Genomic DNA, 17,444 nt, shown 5'->3' with positions numbered 1-17,444 from the left:
GAGAGAAAAAACAAAAGCAAAAGAATTTGAACACTACTAACAGCCACACAAAGTGTTAGTTGACAGTCATCTCTTTTATCACACAGTCAATTGACATCTGCCATCTGGTATACTAACCTTTCAAAAACTGGCAGGGCCATACAGAGATAATGATAGATTTTAGAGCACTATTGCTGAACTTCCCCTGCTCATATTGCACTCTCTCTTATTTTATTTCCCTTTTAGCAATACGAAAAGGGACTTGCAATAAAATAAATGCTACAATCATCCCCTAAAGCATTCTTTCTGATGGACTCATCTTCAGTACTTTTTTTTTTTACCTTTATGAAGGCATAAATCACAAAGCACTCTAAACACAAATATGACTACATTATACAAGAGTATTTATGATATTTGTTCAGAAAGGCTTCATCACAGATTGTATCTCTCCTTTCCAGACAGAGTTAAAACAAAAAGAAAACTAGAAATCTCGATATGGCGACTGATGCCTCCGCCATAATGCATGATTCTCCCAATAGGTGTATAGTGCAATGTCTTCACAATGTGTGATGACAGTTTCACATTAACTGGCAAAACATTGAAATGACAGGTTTGTCAGAAATATCTTGAATGTTCACTTTCCTTGAACTAGGTTTGCTATAATTGTCTATTAAAGAGTGCAGGTATATGTATTTGGGGAATTGAGGATTTTTACTTGAATCTGACTGACCCTTTTATAAGTTTATGAATTGAGTAATTTTCAAGGTATGAAGAAAGAGTGTAATTACAGTATAAAATAAATTTTTTTTTTTTTGCATTTAAACCTGGCCTTGACCCTTAACCTTTGACCTTTTGGCAGGAAATTTCCAAGAGAATCTCCATTAGGTAATACATGTATATAAAGTTTTAAAAATAATAATGCAAGCATTGCATATACTAGTAAATGAGGGAAATAGTACAATTTTGAAGAGTTGACCTTGACCTTTGGCCCTGACTATTGACCCATGACCCCTAAATTCCCTAGATAATCCCTGCCAGTCAGTACATGCATATGTACCAAGTTCCATGAAGATACATTGAGCCATTTGCGAGAAAAGTGAAATTATGACATGAAACTCTCTCTGGAGAATGTTTATGCAGTTAGTACATGTCTACACTATGTTTCAAGAAAATACCTTCCGGCATTGCATGGATATGGAGAAAATAGCAACATTTTTAGCATTTGACCTTGACCTTTGACCTCTTGCCAATGTCACTAAAATCTACTCAACTAATTGCCCCATCATACATCATCCTTGGACCAAGTTTGGTGAAAGCTGCTTCATCCAGTTTTGAGTTATCACGTACACTGATAAATTTCAGGATTTGACCTTGATCTTTGACCTTTGACCTCTGTCTGATTTCATTCAAAAATTAATCAAGTAATTGTCCCACCATACATCATACTCAAAGTTTGGTGAAATTTGCTTGATCCAGTCTTGAGTTATCGCGTAAACAGATACAATTTCATGATTTGACCTTGACCTTTGACCTTTGTCCAATTTCACTCAAATATTAATCAAGTAATTGTCCCACAATACATCATCCTCGCACAAAGTTTGGTGAAATTTACTTGATCCAGTCTTGAGTTATCACGTAAACAGATACAATTTCATGATTTGACCATGACCCTTTGACCTTTGGCCTTTGGCCGATTTCACCCAAAATCTAATCAAGTAATTGCCCCATCACACTTTATACTTGGACCAAGTTTGGTAAAATTCCAGTCAATATTACTCAAGTTATCGCGTAAACAAATGCGGACGTACGGACGTACATACGCACAACCCGAAAACATAATGCCTCCGGCACCACTTCATGGCGGAGGCATAAAAAAAAGGGAAAAAATCACATCCCTGGAAAGTTTCATATGTACATATGAATCACTTGTATTCAGACAGTGTGAAAACAAATATTTTGAATTATTTCACTATTACACTTACATTGAAAGTACTGATACAATTTGAATTCATCTCAAATTTTTTGTTTGTGTACTGAAAGAAAGGAAAAATGTACAAACAAACAAACAAAAAAACTTACATCTTTGATTTCTTCCTGGACTTGCTGAAGCTTCTCAGGTTTGCCGCTGACCTTGAGCTTGGCCTCCAAATCTCGCTTCTTGGATAGCGTTGTCTGGGCGTTCTGCCATGTCAGGTAAGACTTCTCACGCTCACGGAATGCCTCCTAGGATTTACAAATATGAGTGAGATTGGATTCAGTCACACAGAAATGGTACATGTTTACTTTGGATTTAGAAAAAAAAAAATAGAAGAGATAAAAGAAATGATGGAAAGAGCTTTCTCTTCATTCTTGCAATTCATGTCAGCATGAGGAATGACTGATTGCTCCTCTTGTCCAGCGATGAGCACAATGATAAATCATATAACCATTTGAATATATCAAATACAAAATTCAGAAAAGAGAAGACATAAAATAACATTTAGACAATTATAGCGATGACAACAATTACAACTCACGACAATAATGACAGGTATTGTAATATGACAATGTTACAAGATCATTAAAAAATGCAAAAATACTCAAACACAGCATTGAAAAACGAGGATAATCAAATCAAATTTTACTAATCAGAAATCAAGCAAAATACTTCATGCACTGTTGGCCCCTCTTTACATAACAAAATAAACTCCCCTAAAAGAAGGTGCAGGTATGAACCAAATGGAAGCTACATGTATGCAAATTTCAAAAGGACAGCCTTATACTCACCCTCACTGCTGCAAGAAGTCCAATGTAGTCCTTGAGGAGCTCCGAGAGGACGTAGAAGTCTGTGGCCGCCTGGTTGCTATGCAACGCCTCAATCTTCTCCTCCGTCTCAGCCAGCTGGGAGATGGCCCGGGAGAGGGCTGTGTGCTCCTCCGAGTTGCCCAGCATGGCTGCACTCTTGGCAAAACTTGAGGTGGTGTTGGCCAGCTCTGATAGAAATGGAGAAGGGGGGGGGGATATCGCAAATTAAGTAATCACAGAAGGAATCCTCTCAGCATAGGAAAGGGCCATAGACTGTATATTGACTGCTCCTTTCATTTCCACGTCTCTATGTGACAGCATGAAACAAATAATACACACTGGCATAACCCCAGTTGACCTTTGGATAAGTTTGGAAATTATACACGTATGTTATCTTCACTGGAGCAACATTCCAATTGTCATGAGAAAAATCTTTGCACTTCTAGCTCAGGCAGTTTATTCCTACATCACAATCAAAGAAGAGAGGATCATCATGTAAAACATTCGAAGAAATGTCTCTGAATTGCTTTGGAGAGACTGTTCAATCTAGCTATCTCTAGCTCTAACTTCTCCCCTCCTCCCGAACCCCTTGATGTGATACTAATAATAGTAATAGAAATCAGGTCAAAGCCATCCTTTATAATAATTAAGGTGCAGCAAGAGGTCAACCACACACAGCTCATGAAACAAAGAAAGAGCTACCGTGTAGAACGAGAGGACATGACTCTACACAAATGCAAGATTGAGCACGTATACATTTAGTCTGATCTTGATAGAAAAAAAAAGGGGGGGAATCAGATTTGCTTGGATGTTCATTTCCAAGCAAAGGTGCTGCAACACTGCCAAGGACATGAAGAACAAATTCAAACTCCATCAGTAAAAGCAGACTGTATATCTCTCACAACAAATTCTACTGTCCTGACAATACAGAGAGTTTCTGCTCTGCACTTTATTCTGTACACATCTCTGTACTTCAGTCAAATGGCCTGGTGGAGTCCATTCAGGTACTAGTAGGACTTTCTTATTAGCATGTGGGCACACATTCTGTTCAAATGATTACATGGATCATGGAGGTAGAACCCCCTCCATGCATGGATTTTAATTTCCCAATTCCATGCATGCCTGTAATCCAGATGGATTTTTTTTTTCTTTTAGTTAAACCTGGCATATTAGGATCAGAAAAGTTGCTTGAACTTCTCACCTTTCCGTCCGCTGACCATGCTCTCCACACTGGCATGAAGCTTCTTTAGCTGGGCATCCAGGCTGTCAATCATGTGCTGCTTCTCTTCAAACCACTAACAATTGAAACCACAAAACACAAACACAGTTACAGATTACACTAAATAGAATATAAAGCAAAAATTTCTACCACAGAGCTCCTTTCGTTCATACAGTACAGTGACAAAGCTTAAGCTTGAGCATAGCTACAAATAAAGCACTTCCTAAGAGTCTACTTTGGTTAAAGATAACCTTTTAAGAATGAAAGAGGTTCTAATGAGATGAATAAATCCTTCAGTCTGAAAACTTAGAATACCCTTTTGAAAAGCACATGGGAAACAACTTGTATATCATCCCTATGTTCACATGGTCATAATTATCTACTGTATTCTGCTCCTTTGTATTGTGCCAGTTTCAACAGCTATCTATTTATGTGTGACCTTCCTAGTTTGTAATTTTGCCACATACAGCTCTGAAAGATAATGCATTGTAAAACAGTGGACATCTTTAAAGATCAGACTCTAGAGAACAATGAGGAAAGTTTTTCTTCAATTCACAAAGGTACAGGTAGTTGCATGTACACATCATATCTAGTTCGACTATCAATCTTTCAATCACATATATGCATGTGGCAATTCACATATTATGCAAAGAGCATCTGGGGTGGTATTCTGAACACCGTTTTATCTCTGTTGTAACTTGCGTTGTAAGTCTGTGAGTTACAACACCGCTAAAACAGTTGTAAAATGGTATTCTGAAAACTGTTTTAACGGTGTTGTACGTCATGATAACCACACCCATCGCAATAATCATATCCAATAGGAAATATGTGACCCGCTGCAACAAAAGGATCCAAAAGTCGGGGAGGACAATTTTCTAAAAATGACATGACATTATTCCCTTACTCTTCCACTTTAATGTCATATATAACATGACTAATAAAAGTACTCGGTTGCGGAGATATTGATGATTACTCCACTTTAATGTCATATATAACATGACTAATAAAAGTACTCGGTTGCGGAGATATTGATGATTTATCAGCGCATGTCGAGTGGTTTAAGAAATCAGTGTTTCGAGAAAACCACCTTCAAAGTTTTCCTTCCGACGCTATCATGATCAAGGGGAGGCAAGACAGTTTTCATTGTTTGACAATAGAAGGTACGCTCCTAGCAACCTCCGTGATGTTCATTCAAGCTTAGCGCCAGCGGTCTACGCACGACCAATCCGTAACCAGGATGCCACGCACTGACCAATGAGATCACTCCCTCGTTGCTAGGGGCGGAGCCTAGCTGCAGCACTAAATCCAAATCTTCGGACGGGTTTCTGTTCCGTTGAAAGTCGGAAAATCATGACCTAGAAAAATGCTATTTTCTTGCCTTTCCTTTAATCATTTAGCTTCCAAATTTTGGCAGATGATAAAAGATACATTAGGCTACAAAATTATGTCAAAAACAGAAATCTGAACATTTTGACGGATTTTGATGATCTGACTTCAAACTCGATTTTCTCTGCTCACCTGTCAGCGACTTTAGGATCCTTTTGTTGTAGCGGGTCACATATTGTTAGAAGTAGCATCTGAGACATTTCAACCAATAAGATTGCTCCCTTGGGCAAAACGCGCCTTGCTTATTATATGCGTGTTCTAACAAGCGCTCATTCTCTGGCGTGCGCACAATAGGACAATGGCATGCGCAGGTAAAGAGAGCCAGAGATAAAATATAACAAAAAGTTACAACAGCTTGATCATTCGTGCCTTCTTACCAGTTTTCACGTATGTGGTTGTTGCTGTGGGGGGGGATAGAAAAGCTATCTCAGATTGAGTTTGTTTGTTTTTTATTTGGAATTTTGTTTAAAGAATAATAAAATATTCCTCATGAGAGGAATCCAAATTTCATGGTTTATGGGGAACTAGACGCTTCAAAATTAAAACAGGCACTTGCAATGCTATGTTTTGTTTTGTTTTGTTTTTTGTACAGGCTTGTCCATTAGACAGATGGGAAATTGTCACGCTTATTGTGTTTTGCTAACTATTCACTGTTTCTTAACGGCACTCACAGCATTCAGAAGATTGATTTAAGTTCTTGATAATTGGGAAAATATCCAATGTCCGCTTTTTGAAATTTCACGTAAAACAAGCGCTTATTAAATACCTTTTGAAACACCCAAGGGTACTGAAAATGAATTCGTGTTGGTAAATACAGCTGTATTATGAAATCATGTAAAAATTGTTAAATATTTTGAAAGATGAATAATCATAAACGGTTTCATAAATAGAGTTAAATGACTTTTACTTTTCTATATAGATATATAAAAATTGAGTATAATCCACAGGAAACTTTCTAAAAGAATGTCTTTTGCATGGTATAGGAAGTTTTGCATATAAGCTTGTGTTTTAGTGCTTATAAGATAAACTGCCGGCAGTGCCTGTAACCTTTCTGTAGGCATCCATGTGTTTGTGTTTTTACCTATGTGCATACATGCTATGCGTCAGGGCTCGACCTTAGCGGGAGCCCGGGGACCATTGGCTCCCCAGAATCGCTACGGGCTCCCCAGAAATGTATGAAAAAAGCCCGGCTGGCTCCTTAAGTTTTTTTGCCGTATAGCCTCACATTGCAAGACAGAATCATAGTTTATGTACACACTCACAATATTGACGAGCGCGAGCGGCCCCGGCGCACGCAGCGAGCCCTGACGCTCGAAGTTTCCCTGCAATTGCAATATAGACTACACACTGTACATGTTTCATTTTCCAGCCGGCCCACGTTGCCCGCATGTGTGTGTGTCTGTGTGTACCCGACGTGTGTGTGTTCGTATCTTCTATTGTAGAATAGTGTGCGCACATGCAATTCGATGCTTGCGTACTGTGTACACCGAACGGAACTTCGCGCGCCTGAATCTCTGTCGCCTACGGACCCTGATGTCTACATCGATCGCCGTGGTATCCCCATGGCCGGCTGGGGAGCGTGAGTATAATAGCTACGCTACACACTGTAGCCAGCTGCCACTATAAGCAGTATCCTGTTTCGTTTTGAGTCGGGGTAGAAGCGCTCCGTTGTGCAATGTCTGCTTCTTTTTTTCTCTACTTCTTCCGCTTTTCCCTTGCCTCCCAAGTACGAAATGATTTTTAGAGTGTTGTGTGTGTGTTTTTTTTGTAACGTTATTGCATCATTTTTCTGCAAGGAAGAGGTGAGTTTCTGTTCGTGTATTGATGTGCACTGCAGTATATGTGCAGGTGAAAAGCGTTCGAACTTTCCTTCCCGAGTATCGTGGAAACTCGATGTATTTCTAGGCCTATTGTTAAAGGAGATCTCATATAACAAAATACTTATAACAAACTATTTTCCGGTCAAAATGAATTAATTTCCTTTGTTTTGTATCGTTTATTGACGATCCCAAGGATCTCGTCGCAATACAGAGTTTCTAATGTTTTGTTTGCGTAGCTTTCGGTGCTGCAAACTTTTGCTGGGGCCTAATCCTACTTACTACTAAACTTATCGTTCTATTTCTTCGATTTCTTCCATTTTATATCACTTTATCCGTTCCCCTTATACTTAGAAATATTTAAACGTAATTCTTTCAAGTGTCTCGCACTGTTATTTTCGTAACGGCGATTTCTCCGCTTTGCTGCAATACTTTCTCGAATCGAAGCGACGTGTGTTGTCTTTTCTAAATATTTGTGTTAGAAGGTGTTGATACTTTGTATTTGTTATTTATTTTCCTCGGTTTTTATCTCGAGGGACTGTGCGTGTTTCTTAATGTTGATAGGAAAAGGCTAAAATGATCTGAGTGATGTCTGATATGTAGTGATGATGAAAACTATGCTGGTAAAAAGACAGCTTACTGCATGCTGAGCGTACGTGCCGTTCGTTTTATTTCACTTTCCCTCTTATTCTTCTTTCCCTCCGACTCTTCTTTCCCCTCCAAAGAATGATAAAAAAAAAGAAATTACATACACCTCACAACGAAAAGATCCACTATCTACCAACCTTCGTAAAGTTAAATCTAAATGTTCAATATCAGCAAAGAATAAGGGGAAAGCATGAATTACAATAAATTAGAGCGAAGAGATTGTGAAATACTGAATACATACGCGCAGTCTCTTCGGCTCGAAGAAACTTGACACCCACCCCTCTCCCCTTGTGGAAATTTCCACAAAAGCAGGTGCCACACCCAGGTGCGTGCCAGACGAAAGAATGCGCGCACTGGAATAAACAGCGTGTAAATATCCTGGAAATATCGATCGAAGAACCAGCTCATTAGTTGAATTAAAGGAATCATTGCAAAGATATCGTGATTCTATAGCCTTTCTTTTGGCGCATAGCAGGAAACATCAAACAGTCGAATATAGTGTACTTAATCGAATATCTTCTGTTCCCTGAACAATAAAAAAAAAAAGGATCGATTAATCAGTCAATTAAAAAGGCAATCACAGAAATACTTAAAAGGTCTCGTATGCCCACACAAAGTCACTATGAGTAGGTCCAATGAGATGCAGTCATCACCTGGTTAGACAGCAAAATATGACAATTAATTTCAGTTCATGCTCATCATAACTGCTTATTACTTTTCAAAGTTTTGGCTATTAACATTCGTTCGTAGGTGTTTTTTGTTTGTTTTGTATGTTTTTCCTCGTGAAAGACGTAATGACTTCTTCGTATCGAATGTAAACTGCATGTTTACTGTAAACAAGCCATCAGCTCAGCTATGGCGCATTCGATCCATCGAACTTGCAGTAACCTCAGGCAGGAGCACATGGCGCATTCCTTTAAAAAGCGCATTCCTTTTAAGTACAACCACGTGTTTGCACATTGGCGCAACCACACACAGCGCGGCATTTTGCGATCATCGTTATAGCAGACTTTCCGATTCCAGTCAGGGTAAAAAGAAATTGGAATACCGGTACTTTCGGAAAATACTGATGTTTAAAATCCAGTAAAATTAAAAAGCCTGAAAACAACGCATGATTATGTTTTATAGAAAACAATAGTTGGAATCACCGAACAGAGTTTTGCATTCACTCACACAGAAGCTTTCTTGAGAAGATGAAAGCATTCCCCCTCCCCTGCTAGATAGTGGAAGCTTCCATAACCAGCCCAGCAAGTTTCTGGAGGAACTTGTGCACTTGTAGTCTTGTACACAGGCATTGAGAGAAATGTGCTGGTGACCAGCTCGCACGCGCGCACACACACTGTGTGTTATAGACTAAGAACAAGGTATCTCAGGCTTGTGTCTGTGGAGAAATGCATGTTATATCTAAATGAAATCTTCTCCACCAGGTTGATACCACTAATAGACCTCTACTGCTGATTGTGACCGAGGGAAACGTGGCTCCCTCAAACTCAATTTGGCTCCCTAAAAAGGTCCCTGAGGAGCCCGGCTGGCTTCCTAGAAAAAAAGTTAAGGTCGAGCCCTGTGCGTGTACTTGCAAGTTTACTGTTACAAAATTTTGTATTGTAAAATGAGTTTACATTTTGCCATTTTGTACACTGTACATACAGTTCAGCCAGCGATCAAGTTCCCCCTAGATCACGATCACGGGCGATCAGTGATCGCATACGCGATATGTCGCAATCAATTGATTGTATGCCGAATTGCATACAATCAATGATCGCGTATGCGACACTGATCGCCCGTGATCGCGATCTAGGGGGAACTTGATCGCTAGCTGAACTGTACATTGCGTTTATATTTTGTTTATTGTTGCTTATTTTGAACTCGCATACAATATTGAGTAAATAAACTATCTCACTATCTAGTAGAAGTTAAAACGAAAGTTACAACAGAGTTACAACACCTTCCACCCTGTTTTATCTCAGAAGCATAAGTTTGCACGTGGTGAGAGTTACAACAGAAGATAAAACAGTTTTCAGAATACCGTGTAATCTAATGGGTGCATAGGTTTGCGCCCAAAGTTACGCGCGTGCGGATACCTCAAGACAATGGTATGTGCAGGCAAAGAGAGCACGAGATAAAATGCAAGTTACAACAGAAGTTACAACAGAGATAAAACGGTGTTCAGAATACCGATTTGTTACAACAGACTTACAACAGAGATAAAACGATCTCAGAATACCACCCCTGATAATCAAGGCATGCTGACACCCTGCCAAATGTGTGTACCAGGCATGCCTATCATACACTGTCTTGTTTTAGTCCATGGAATAAATTTCAATCATTGATTTGTTTTAAACTACCCACTTTGAGGTCAATGATATAATTATCAAAACTTTGTTACATACAGTTGTACTTCTAGATAAATGTTTTGACAAAGAACCAAATAACATCTCTTTCTACTACACAATCTATTCCAATACACCCAAAGTAAAATATACATTATAGGTAATTATCAAAATGCTAACTAAGACTTTAGCACTTGAAAAGTGCAGACCTCCGCTAAGAGCTCATTTCCACCAACAGGATCCATATCGTAATCCCGATCAATACCAAAGTGCAATCATTTGTTCTTTTTGTCAATATTAATCTTTCCTGAAAATTTCATTCAAATCTGTTAAAAAAAGTCTAGAGTTATTTTGCAGACAGACAAACAAATTAATGCTGTCAAAAGCATTAAAGGGACTGTACAGTACTGGTTGAGGTGGGGATTCATGTTTTGAACATTCCTAAGTGAGATAATGAAAAGCCTCTTATGAAATATGAAAGAGCAAGTAACTTTAAGAAGGATTCAACGTTTATTTGATGAAAATTGGTTTTCAAATGGCTGAGGTATCCAAAAAAGTGCTAATAATAAAAGGCGACATGCCACAACTTTATTAGGATCTCTTTGTTTCACCTTGTTTTTTGATATCTCAGCCATTTCAAAGCCGATTTACATCGAATAAACTTTTGATACCCCTTAGAACTGTATGCTCTTTGACATCTCATAGAGTGGTTTCTGAATATCTCGCAAAACGTTAAAAGCTAAATCCTCACCTCGACCAGAACTGTACACACCCTTTAACCTCCATAAAGGGATTACACAGGTGAGGATTCAGCTTATAACGTTTTGCGAGATATTTAGAAACCACTCTATGAAATGTTACAGAGCATACAATTTTAAGAGGAGTCAAAAGTTTATTCGCTGAAAATCAGTTTTTCAGTTGACCGAGATATTCAAAAACAAGGTGAAACAAAGAGATCGTAATAAAAGATGTGGCCTCTTGGATTTTATTAGGATCCCTTTTTTGGATATCTTGGCCATTTCAATACTAATTTCAATCAAATAAACATTGAATCCCTCTTGGAATTACATGCTCTTTCACATTTCATAAGAGGTTTCTCATTATCTCACCAAAATATGTTATAAACCTGACATTAGGTCTCAACCAAAACTATACAATACCTTTAAGAGGAGGTAATAGTAATAAATACAAGTTCCACATAACCCATGAACACAAAAGTCTTCTCTAGAGCAAGCTTGCCTGATCAGATTCGTTCATCCTTGAGACAACCTTGGAGGCGCTGTCGACCACCTTGGTGAAAGCTCTCATGACTCCAGCACCGCTCAGAGCCGATGTACTGGTGGCCTTGGGCAGCTGGGGATCACAAAGAGTAGAGAAAAGAGATATCACTTGATCCATGCACCACAGCATCTGAACAAAGACTTCTGATTCTCCCCAAAGGAACTTACAAGCTGTACTATTTATTACACTCTCTCATATGTTCTCTCTCCCTCTTTCTCAGCCTAAATAATTGTCTTATCTTATTTGTGTACAGTGTACTTGTCTACACAGGCTAATATATGCTAAGTTTTCCTCCTCTTTTATGTTGGCCACTATATTTGACACAGGAATATGTAAAACATTTCAGTTATTTTCTCAGTAAACATACAAACAAGCAATAAAGATCAAATGTGACTGTGCATCACAAAACCAACAAAAAGTCGCACACCCTCATTTTACAAGAAGACTCAAAATAGGTGAAATGGGTCAACCCAGTCAATCTTGAGTTTTTCATATTTTCAGAAAGAACAATTCTTCTTCTACATTGCTCTACAGTTTGGGATCATAAAACGAATGGGAATTGCATTTCTAGCAGTTTTTTCTAGAACACTTATTTTGTAGAATATTGTATACATGTCTTAAAGGCCCCTTTTCATTTCTTAAATATCTTGTATACGCTCTTCACTTTCAACTTTAATAACTTTTGAAAAAAAAAAAGAAGCTACTGCTTTGAAAGTTGGTATTAGTAATGGATTGAATGTGGAATGTGGTAAAAGCATGCCCAATTTCAGCTTAATCTGATACCTAATCTCTTCATTGTTGTTGATAGGGTGTGTTACATCCTGTTTTTAATCCCATTTATTGCACAGCTAGCACAGCTTGCGAGGATTAAACGCTTAAATAGACCCTTTATTTGGAACCTCTTTTCTCAGTACACACTTTTCCAGAGTGAGTACTTTCTTTCCAGTATTTAGATAGGTTAGGAGAGTCAATTTCAATTGAGTTATACATCATTTTAAAGCTTAAAATCTGCTCTTTCAGAATCTGCCCTTAACTAAAAATCCATACCTGGCAACTTTTTGTTAATTTTGTGATGCAGGGTCACAAATATGGTATTTGATTACAGCAAACCATTCCTAGTATTACAAAGCCACATGCTGCTTTACACATATATCTTGACTGCTGTCTGCATGTTACCCTACTTGTAAACCTGTGCAAAATCCAATTTATGTACAATCAATTCACATAGGATCCATCATGATCAAATATCACTTGCGTTATTCGCATTTGAAATTAGTGGGAAGGCTTTAAGAAAATGTGTCAAATGGCATTGCTTTTTTCCCCTTTTTTTGTTTTGTTTTGTTTTGTTTTGTTTTGTTTTTGTTTTGCACAAAAACAGCTCCTACATGTACACACAAGAGTTTTCATTGGTTTTACTATATTCCTTGCATTTCAAAGTGTCTTGCTATATATCGGTCTGAAACTGCTTTTTGGCAAACTTCTACCTAGTCCTGGAGCATATAGTCATGTCTTCAATGAAGTCTGTCGCCCTGAGTGACGACATTATCAGCATACTCCCTCATGAACTCTATACTACTGACAGAACATGTTTTGTTTTTTCAAAGCATGGGAACACTTCCCTATAACATACATGTATCAACTCACATTCCAATCTAATAGTATTCAATAGTTGCTAACATTTGAAAATAATACAACTATGGAGATACTTGAATGCTACGTAAATCTCAATTGGCAAAAATAATTTCCAAGTCAGAGAGATTTTTTTTTTTGGCCTGGACATGAAGAAATTACACCCCCCCCCCCCCACACCCTGGGAACCTCCTGTAAACTCCAGGATACTTGGCAGCTCTGAATTCCAGCATGACTTACATCATCCTTTTCAAGGAACTCTCTGAAGTCAGAGTCGGTGTAGAGGATGGGGTGAGCCGCAGTGCGATTGAGGAACCGCTCCAGCGCCGCCCTCCTCTTGCCGATGAACTCCATGGAGTTGGTCTGTTCCTGCGACTTGGACATCTTCACTTTGGTCATTCCTGGAAGAAATGAAACAAAGATACTCACTAAGTTTGGCTGTGCTTGACAATTTCACACCTATCTTTCTGGTCACTGGGTGAATGACAGGGTTTTTTTGGTGGGCTGATTAAAAAATATCAGTTGCCACATCGTGTACACACCAAGCGCACACACAGACAGTGCATTTAAGTTTCTTCATTGTGAGATTTTCTATACAGTGCAATTCTGAAGAAGGATGCTATTTCCTAGTGTTAAACATATAATATAACTCTGATTCCCCATTTTCATTGTCCTCTTATGTACAATCAACATTTTGATTCCTTATTAAAAAAACAACAACAACAAAATATATATCATGCTCATTTCTCCTGGCATTTCAGTGGTACACTCACTTTGCACTCTAACCAAATATTAAAATCTAAATCAAAGCAGATATAACTTAACCCGTTGAGGATGAGTCCCGAGTATACTCGGGCAAGCGTCTATGGGAAATGCATATTGCAGCAAAATCAGACCGTCCTCAACAGGTTAATATGTAATATTCAAAAACTGCCATGCTTGCAATAAAGGAGCTGTATACAAGTATTAAAACTGTCATATCATAATATTTCCTTTTAGTGGCTAGTTAATGCTAATACAATGATCACACCACATGGATCTGTTTGATATTCATGAGCACCTATGAGCTATTACAATGTGTTTATAATGGAAGATTATATTACATAATACCAACTTGGTGAACTGACCTACGACACTCTTCTCTGGAGCTGGGGGAACAATGCGACCTTTGCATGTGTGCTTCTCAACCAGTTTCTGGTGAAGGCCAAGGAAATCGCTGAAGCGCCTTGTGACACACATCTCCTTGCCTTTGAATGATGGGTCGTTAGTCTATTGCAAAGCAATAGAGATCAATATTTCAACATAATGTTAGAGGATAAATTTCACACTAATTGCAAGAAAAATATTTCAACATAGTATATACTGCCTTTGGCTTGATGAGTGTCTAAAACCAAGGAGCTATTGCTAAAACATAGTGAAAGACTAACAAATGCTTCCATATTTCAATGATTTCTTCAAAGATCAGAACTTCTGTTTTGCATCCAAACTTTCTTTTATGTCCTCTTCCAAACTTATCATCATAATGGGTACAGATTGCACCAAGTTCTTTTTTTTTTCTCTCAGTTTTGATGCTTCATGTCTTGCTGTCCCATGTATTTTGTAGGCAAAGCAATTTAGGCTACAGATTTGTCTTTTTAGCCACTACTATACTATAATTGCTGAACACAGAAGAAATGATGTTTCAGTATGCACTATATTCAGCCGATGTAACACGACAAACTGTTCAGGAAAATAAATGGTATGACGTTATTGGTATGCATAAATACTAGTTATAATGTGTAGCCTGCATGCCTAGGTTTGATACAAGTATGTAATATGAACACATGGAAAACATGCATAATGAACATTAATGAATTAGATGTGCCCTCTTACGTACCTTTGTGGTCACCTTATAAGCCATATACGCACTCATTCCATCACCTGTAAACAAGCAAAACAAAAAACAAAAAACAAAAAATCATGTGCCTGATCTATGAAGTAGTAACACATAAACTATATGCAGCACACTGCTGAACAGCTCATTGCAGGCTGGATCTGGGAAAGTGTGAAATATAGTGCCCCATTACAAGATGCACATACTTCCCAAAAATAGCCTTGAATGCAGACGTAATCCTTGACGGCGAGTCCCGAGTATACTAATACTCGGGCAGGTATCTATGGGAAATGTGTGTTGTAGCAAAATCAGCCCGTCCTCAATGGGTTAATTAAGCTATTGCTAAGGGCAACATACACTAAAACCACTCTATATTTGAAACAATTAATTCTTTATTGCCACTGATAACTAGAAATCACTTCAGTTGAAACTGTGCTTTAGTTATGGACTGGCAGTGTTTTTAATTCAGATCTGGACTACTAACAGGAAAGCATGAAAAGGCATGATCAAGCACTCAACATCAGTGGATCAAAGTAAAAACAGTGATGTCAAACTATTCTAAAAATTAGATGCAGTGCTCTGTACACTTGGGTCAGGCAAAGTGAGGGTCATGCCTTTTGAAAGCCTATGATGAACTCATCAATAAATAAATAAAAACAATCCCAGAACATGTTGCACAAATCAACAACAAGTGTTGGGTTATGTAGAAGGATAATGTGCAATTTGAGAAATTCAATCACATTTTTTTTCTTCTTTTTTTCTCATTCTCTTTTTTTTTTTTTTTTTTTGGTGGGGGGTAATTTTGTGTGCAAAGCAACAAGGGTTATCATGTGTGAGCCATAAAAGGCACATGACCAAGTGTGACATTACAGATGGCTCTCAAAATGTGTCAGATGACACACTAAATTTCGAACAGTCTTTACTCATTTCGAATAGCTCCATCAACATCATTCAGATTATAAGTAATCTGTTTTTATATACCCAGATGACAGTCAAGTTATACATCCTGATGATATCTAGTACCTGTTACATAGACATATAGCATGTGTATCTTGTTTGTCCCTTTCTTAAAGTTCCCTACTGTAAATGGACACCTTCTTAACCGTATCTTAACCCTATTTTAACTGGGCTATTTGAGACCAAGTTTTTACTGGGGGGGGGGGGGTCAAATTGACCCCCCCCCAGTGAAAAGGCATATTGCCTTTTACAAATGTACATGTAAGAGCCTTCTCAAATAGTTTAAGGGCACATGAGAGAAACAGTTCGTTAACTACCAAACCAAGATTTGATAGACCCTTGCTATAAATAAGTATAATTCATTCTCATGAACGAAGTGCAAGTCACAATGCTCTAAATGTGCTCTAATTCCACACCAAAATATGCACATGGCATTTTTACATCATCTTCAAATCTAAAGCATACACATTGTAAAAAGCTTCAAAGCTGTGATATGATCTTGATATTAGCACACCTAACTCCAGTGTAAATTGTTACACTAACAGTTGCTCCCTTACATGGGCAAACAGTCATAACTACTTACAAAGGTAGGGACATTAAAAGATGGAGTGAATATAATGATACTTACCCATCTTCTGCGGTTCTGTTATGGTGATTTCTATGTCAAATTTATCCCTGCTCTCATCGTCATCAACTTCCTGCATAGTACAAAAAAAAACAACAAAAAATCATGATGAAGTAAAGACTGGGAAGAGCAATACGCAAGCAGATGTAATCTGATAGCATAGACTGTTGTGTTAGGAATACCTTACAAACTGAGAGGTAAATGCTGTCATGTCAACAGCCGTTGCGAAATCTCAACAGGGAGATGACTGGCTGTGAATGAATAAACATGTGTCTATAGGAGAACTTGACATTTGCTTGAACAGGACAACTAGTGTGGGTTGTTGTTGTTGTTGTTGTTGTTGTTGTTGTTGTTGTTGATATTATTAGCATTAGCTTTAAGGTATCTCTATCTGGAACATACGTATAAAATCTTAACAATTTGGATTCATTATATTAGAAAAACAACACAATTGATATGATTAATATAGCATATTTTCTCATATTTCTGCTCACATACATTGAAGAAATACAGTTAGTTTCAGTATTTACATGTGAGTCAATAAGTTGGTGCTTATACGCAGCATGTCTTAACTACATTTGGAAGAGCCACTTTGTCAAGGAAACTCAAACCAAACATGTTAAAGAGAGAATTGCACACACATAGCAAAGCTTCCTCAAGAACAAACACTTGAGGTGTCTGTTAGTCCTATTTTTGTGTTAGTTGCACTGGCAGTTCCTATACCACCAGATTCAGGCATTTAATGGAGTGAAAAGGGACTGCATTATTGAGGTTATGGTCTTGCATTAAATGCATGCAGTTCAAGGATAAGGTTTGATATTACTATATAAGTCACTACAGGGCAACACATTTCATCAAGTGTGATAAGTGAGATGACAAAAGTATAGTTTAAACAGTGTCTTCACCTCATTGTGGG

At 38.0% G+C, this 17,444-nt stretch overlaps 1 protein-coding gene across 1 annotated transcript in view; it reads right to left on the bottom strand.

Annotated features, from left to right (window-relative positions):
- Positions 1-17,444, bottom strand: part of LOC140230698 (uncharacterized) — a 38,181-nt gene that overhangs the window by 16,981 nt on the left and 3,756 nt on the right. Inside the window, exons 4-11 of the mRNA XM_072310839.1 lie at positions 16,532-16,601; positions 14,950-14,993; positions 14,201-14,342; positions 13,314-13,474; positions 11,403-11,516; positions 3,965-4,058; positions 2,746-2,951; positions 2,059-2,202 (exon numbers count right to left, since the gene is read on the bottom strand). Coding sequence (XP_072166940.1) covers positions 2,059-2,202; positions 2,746-2,951; positions 3,965-4,058; positions 11,403-11,516; positions 13,314-13,474; positions 14,201-14,342; positions 14,950-14,993; positions 16,532-16,601 — 975 coding nt within the window. The remainder of the gene's footprint in view (positions 1-2,058; positions 2,203-2,745; positions 2,952-3,964; positions 4,059-11,402; positions 11,517-13,313; positions 13,475-14,200; positions 14,343-14,949; positions 14,994-16,531; positions 16,602-17,444) is intronic.

The sequence above is a fragment of the Diadema setosum genome, chromosome 7 (assembly GCF_964275005.1).
Source record: "Diadema setosum chromosome 7, eeDiaSeto1, whole genome shotgun sequence".
Classification (NCBI taxonomy): Eukaryota; Metazoa; Echinodermata; class Echinoidea; order Diadematoida; family Diadematidae; genus Diadema; species Diadema setosum.
This window is presented reverse-complemented; position numbering and strand designations above follow the sequence as displayed.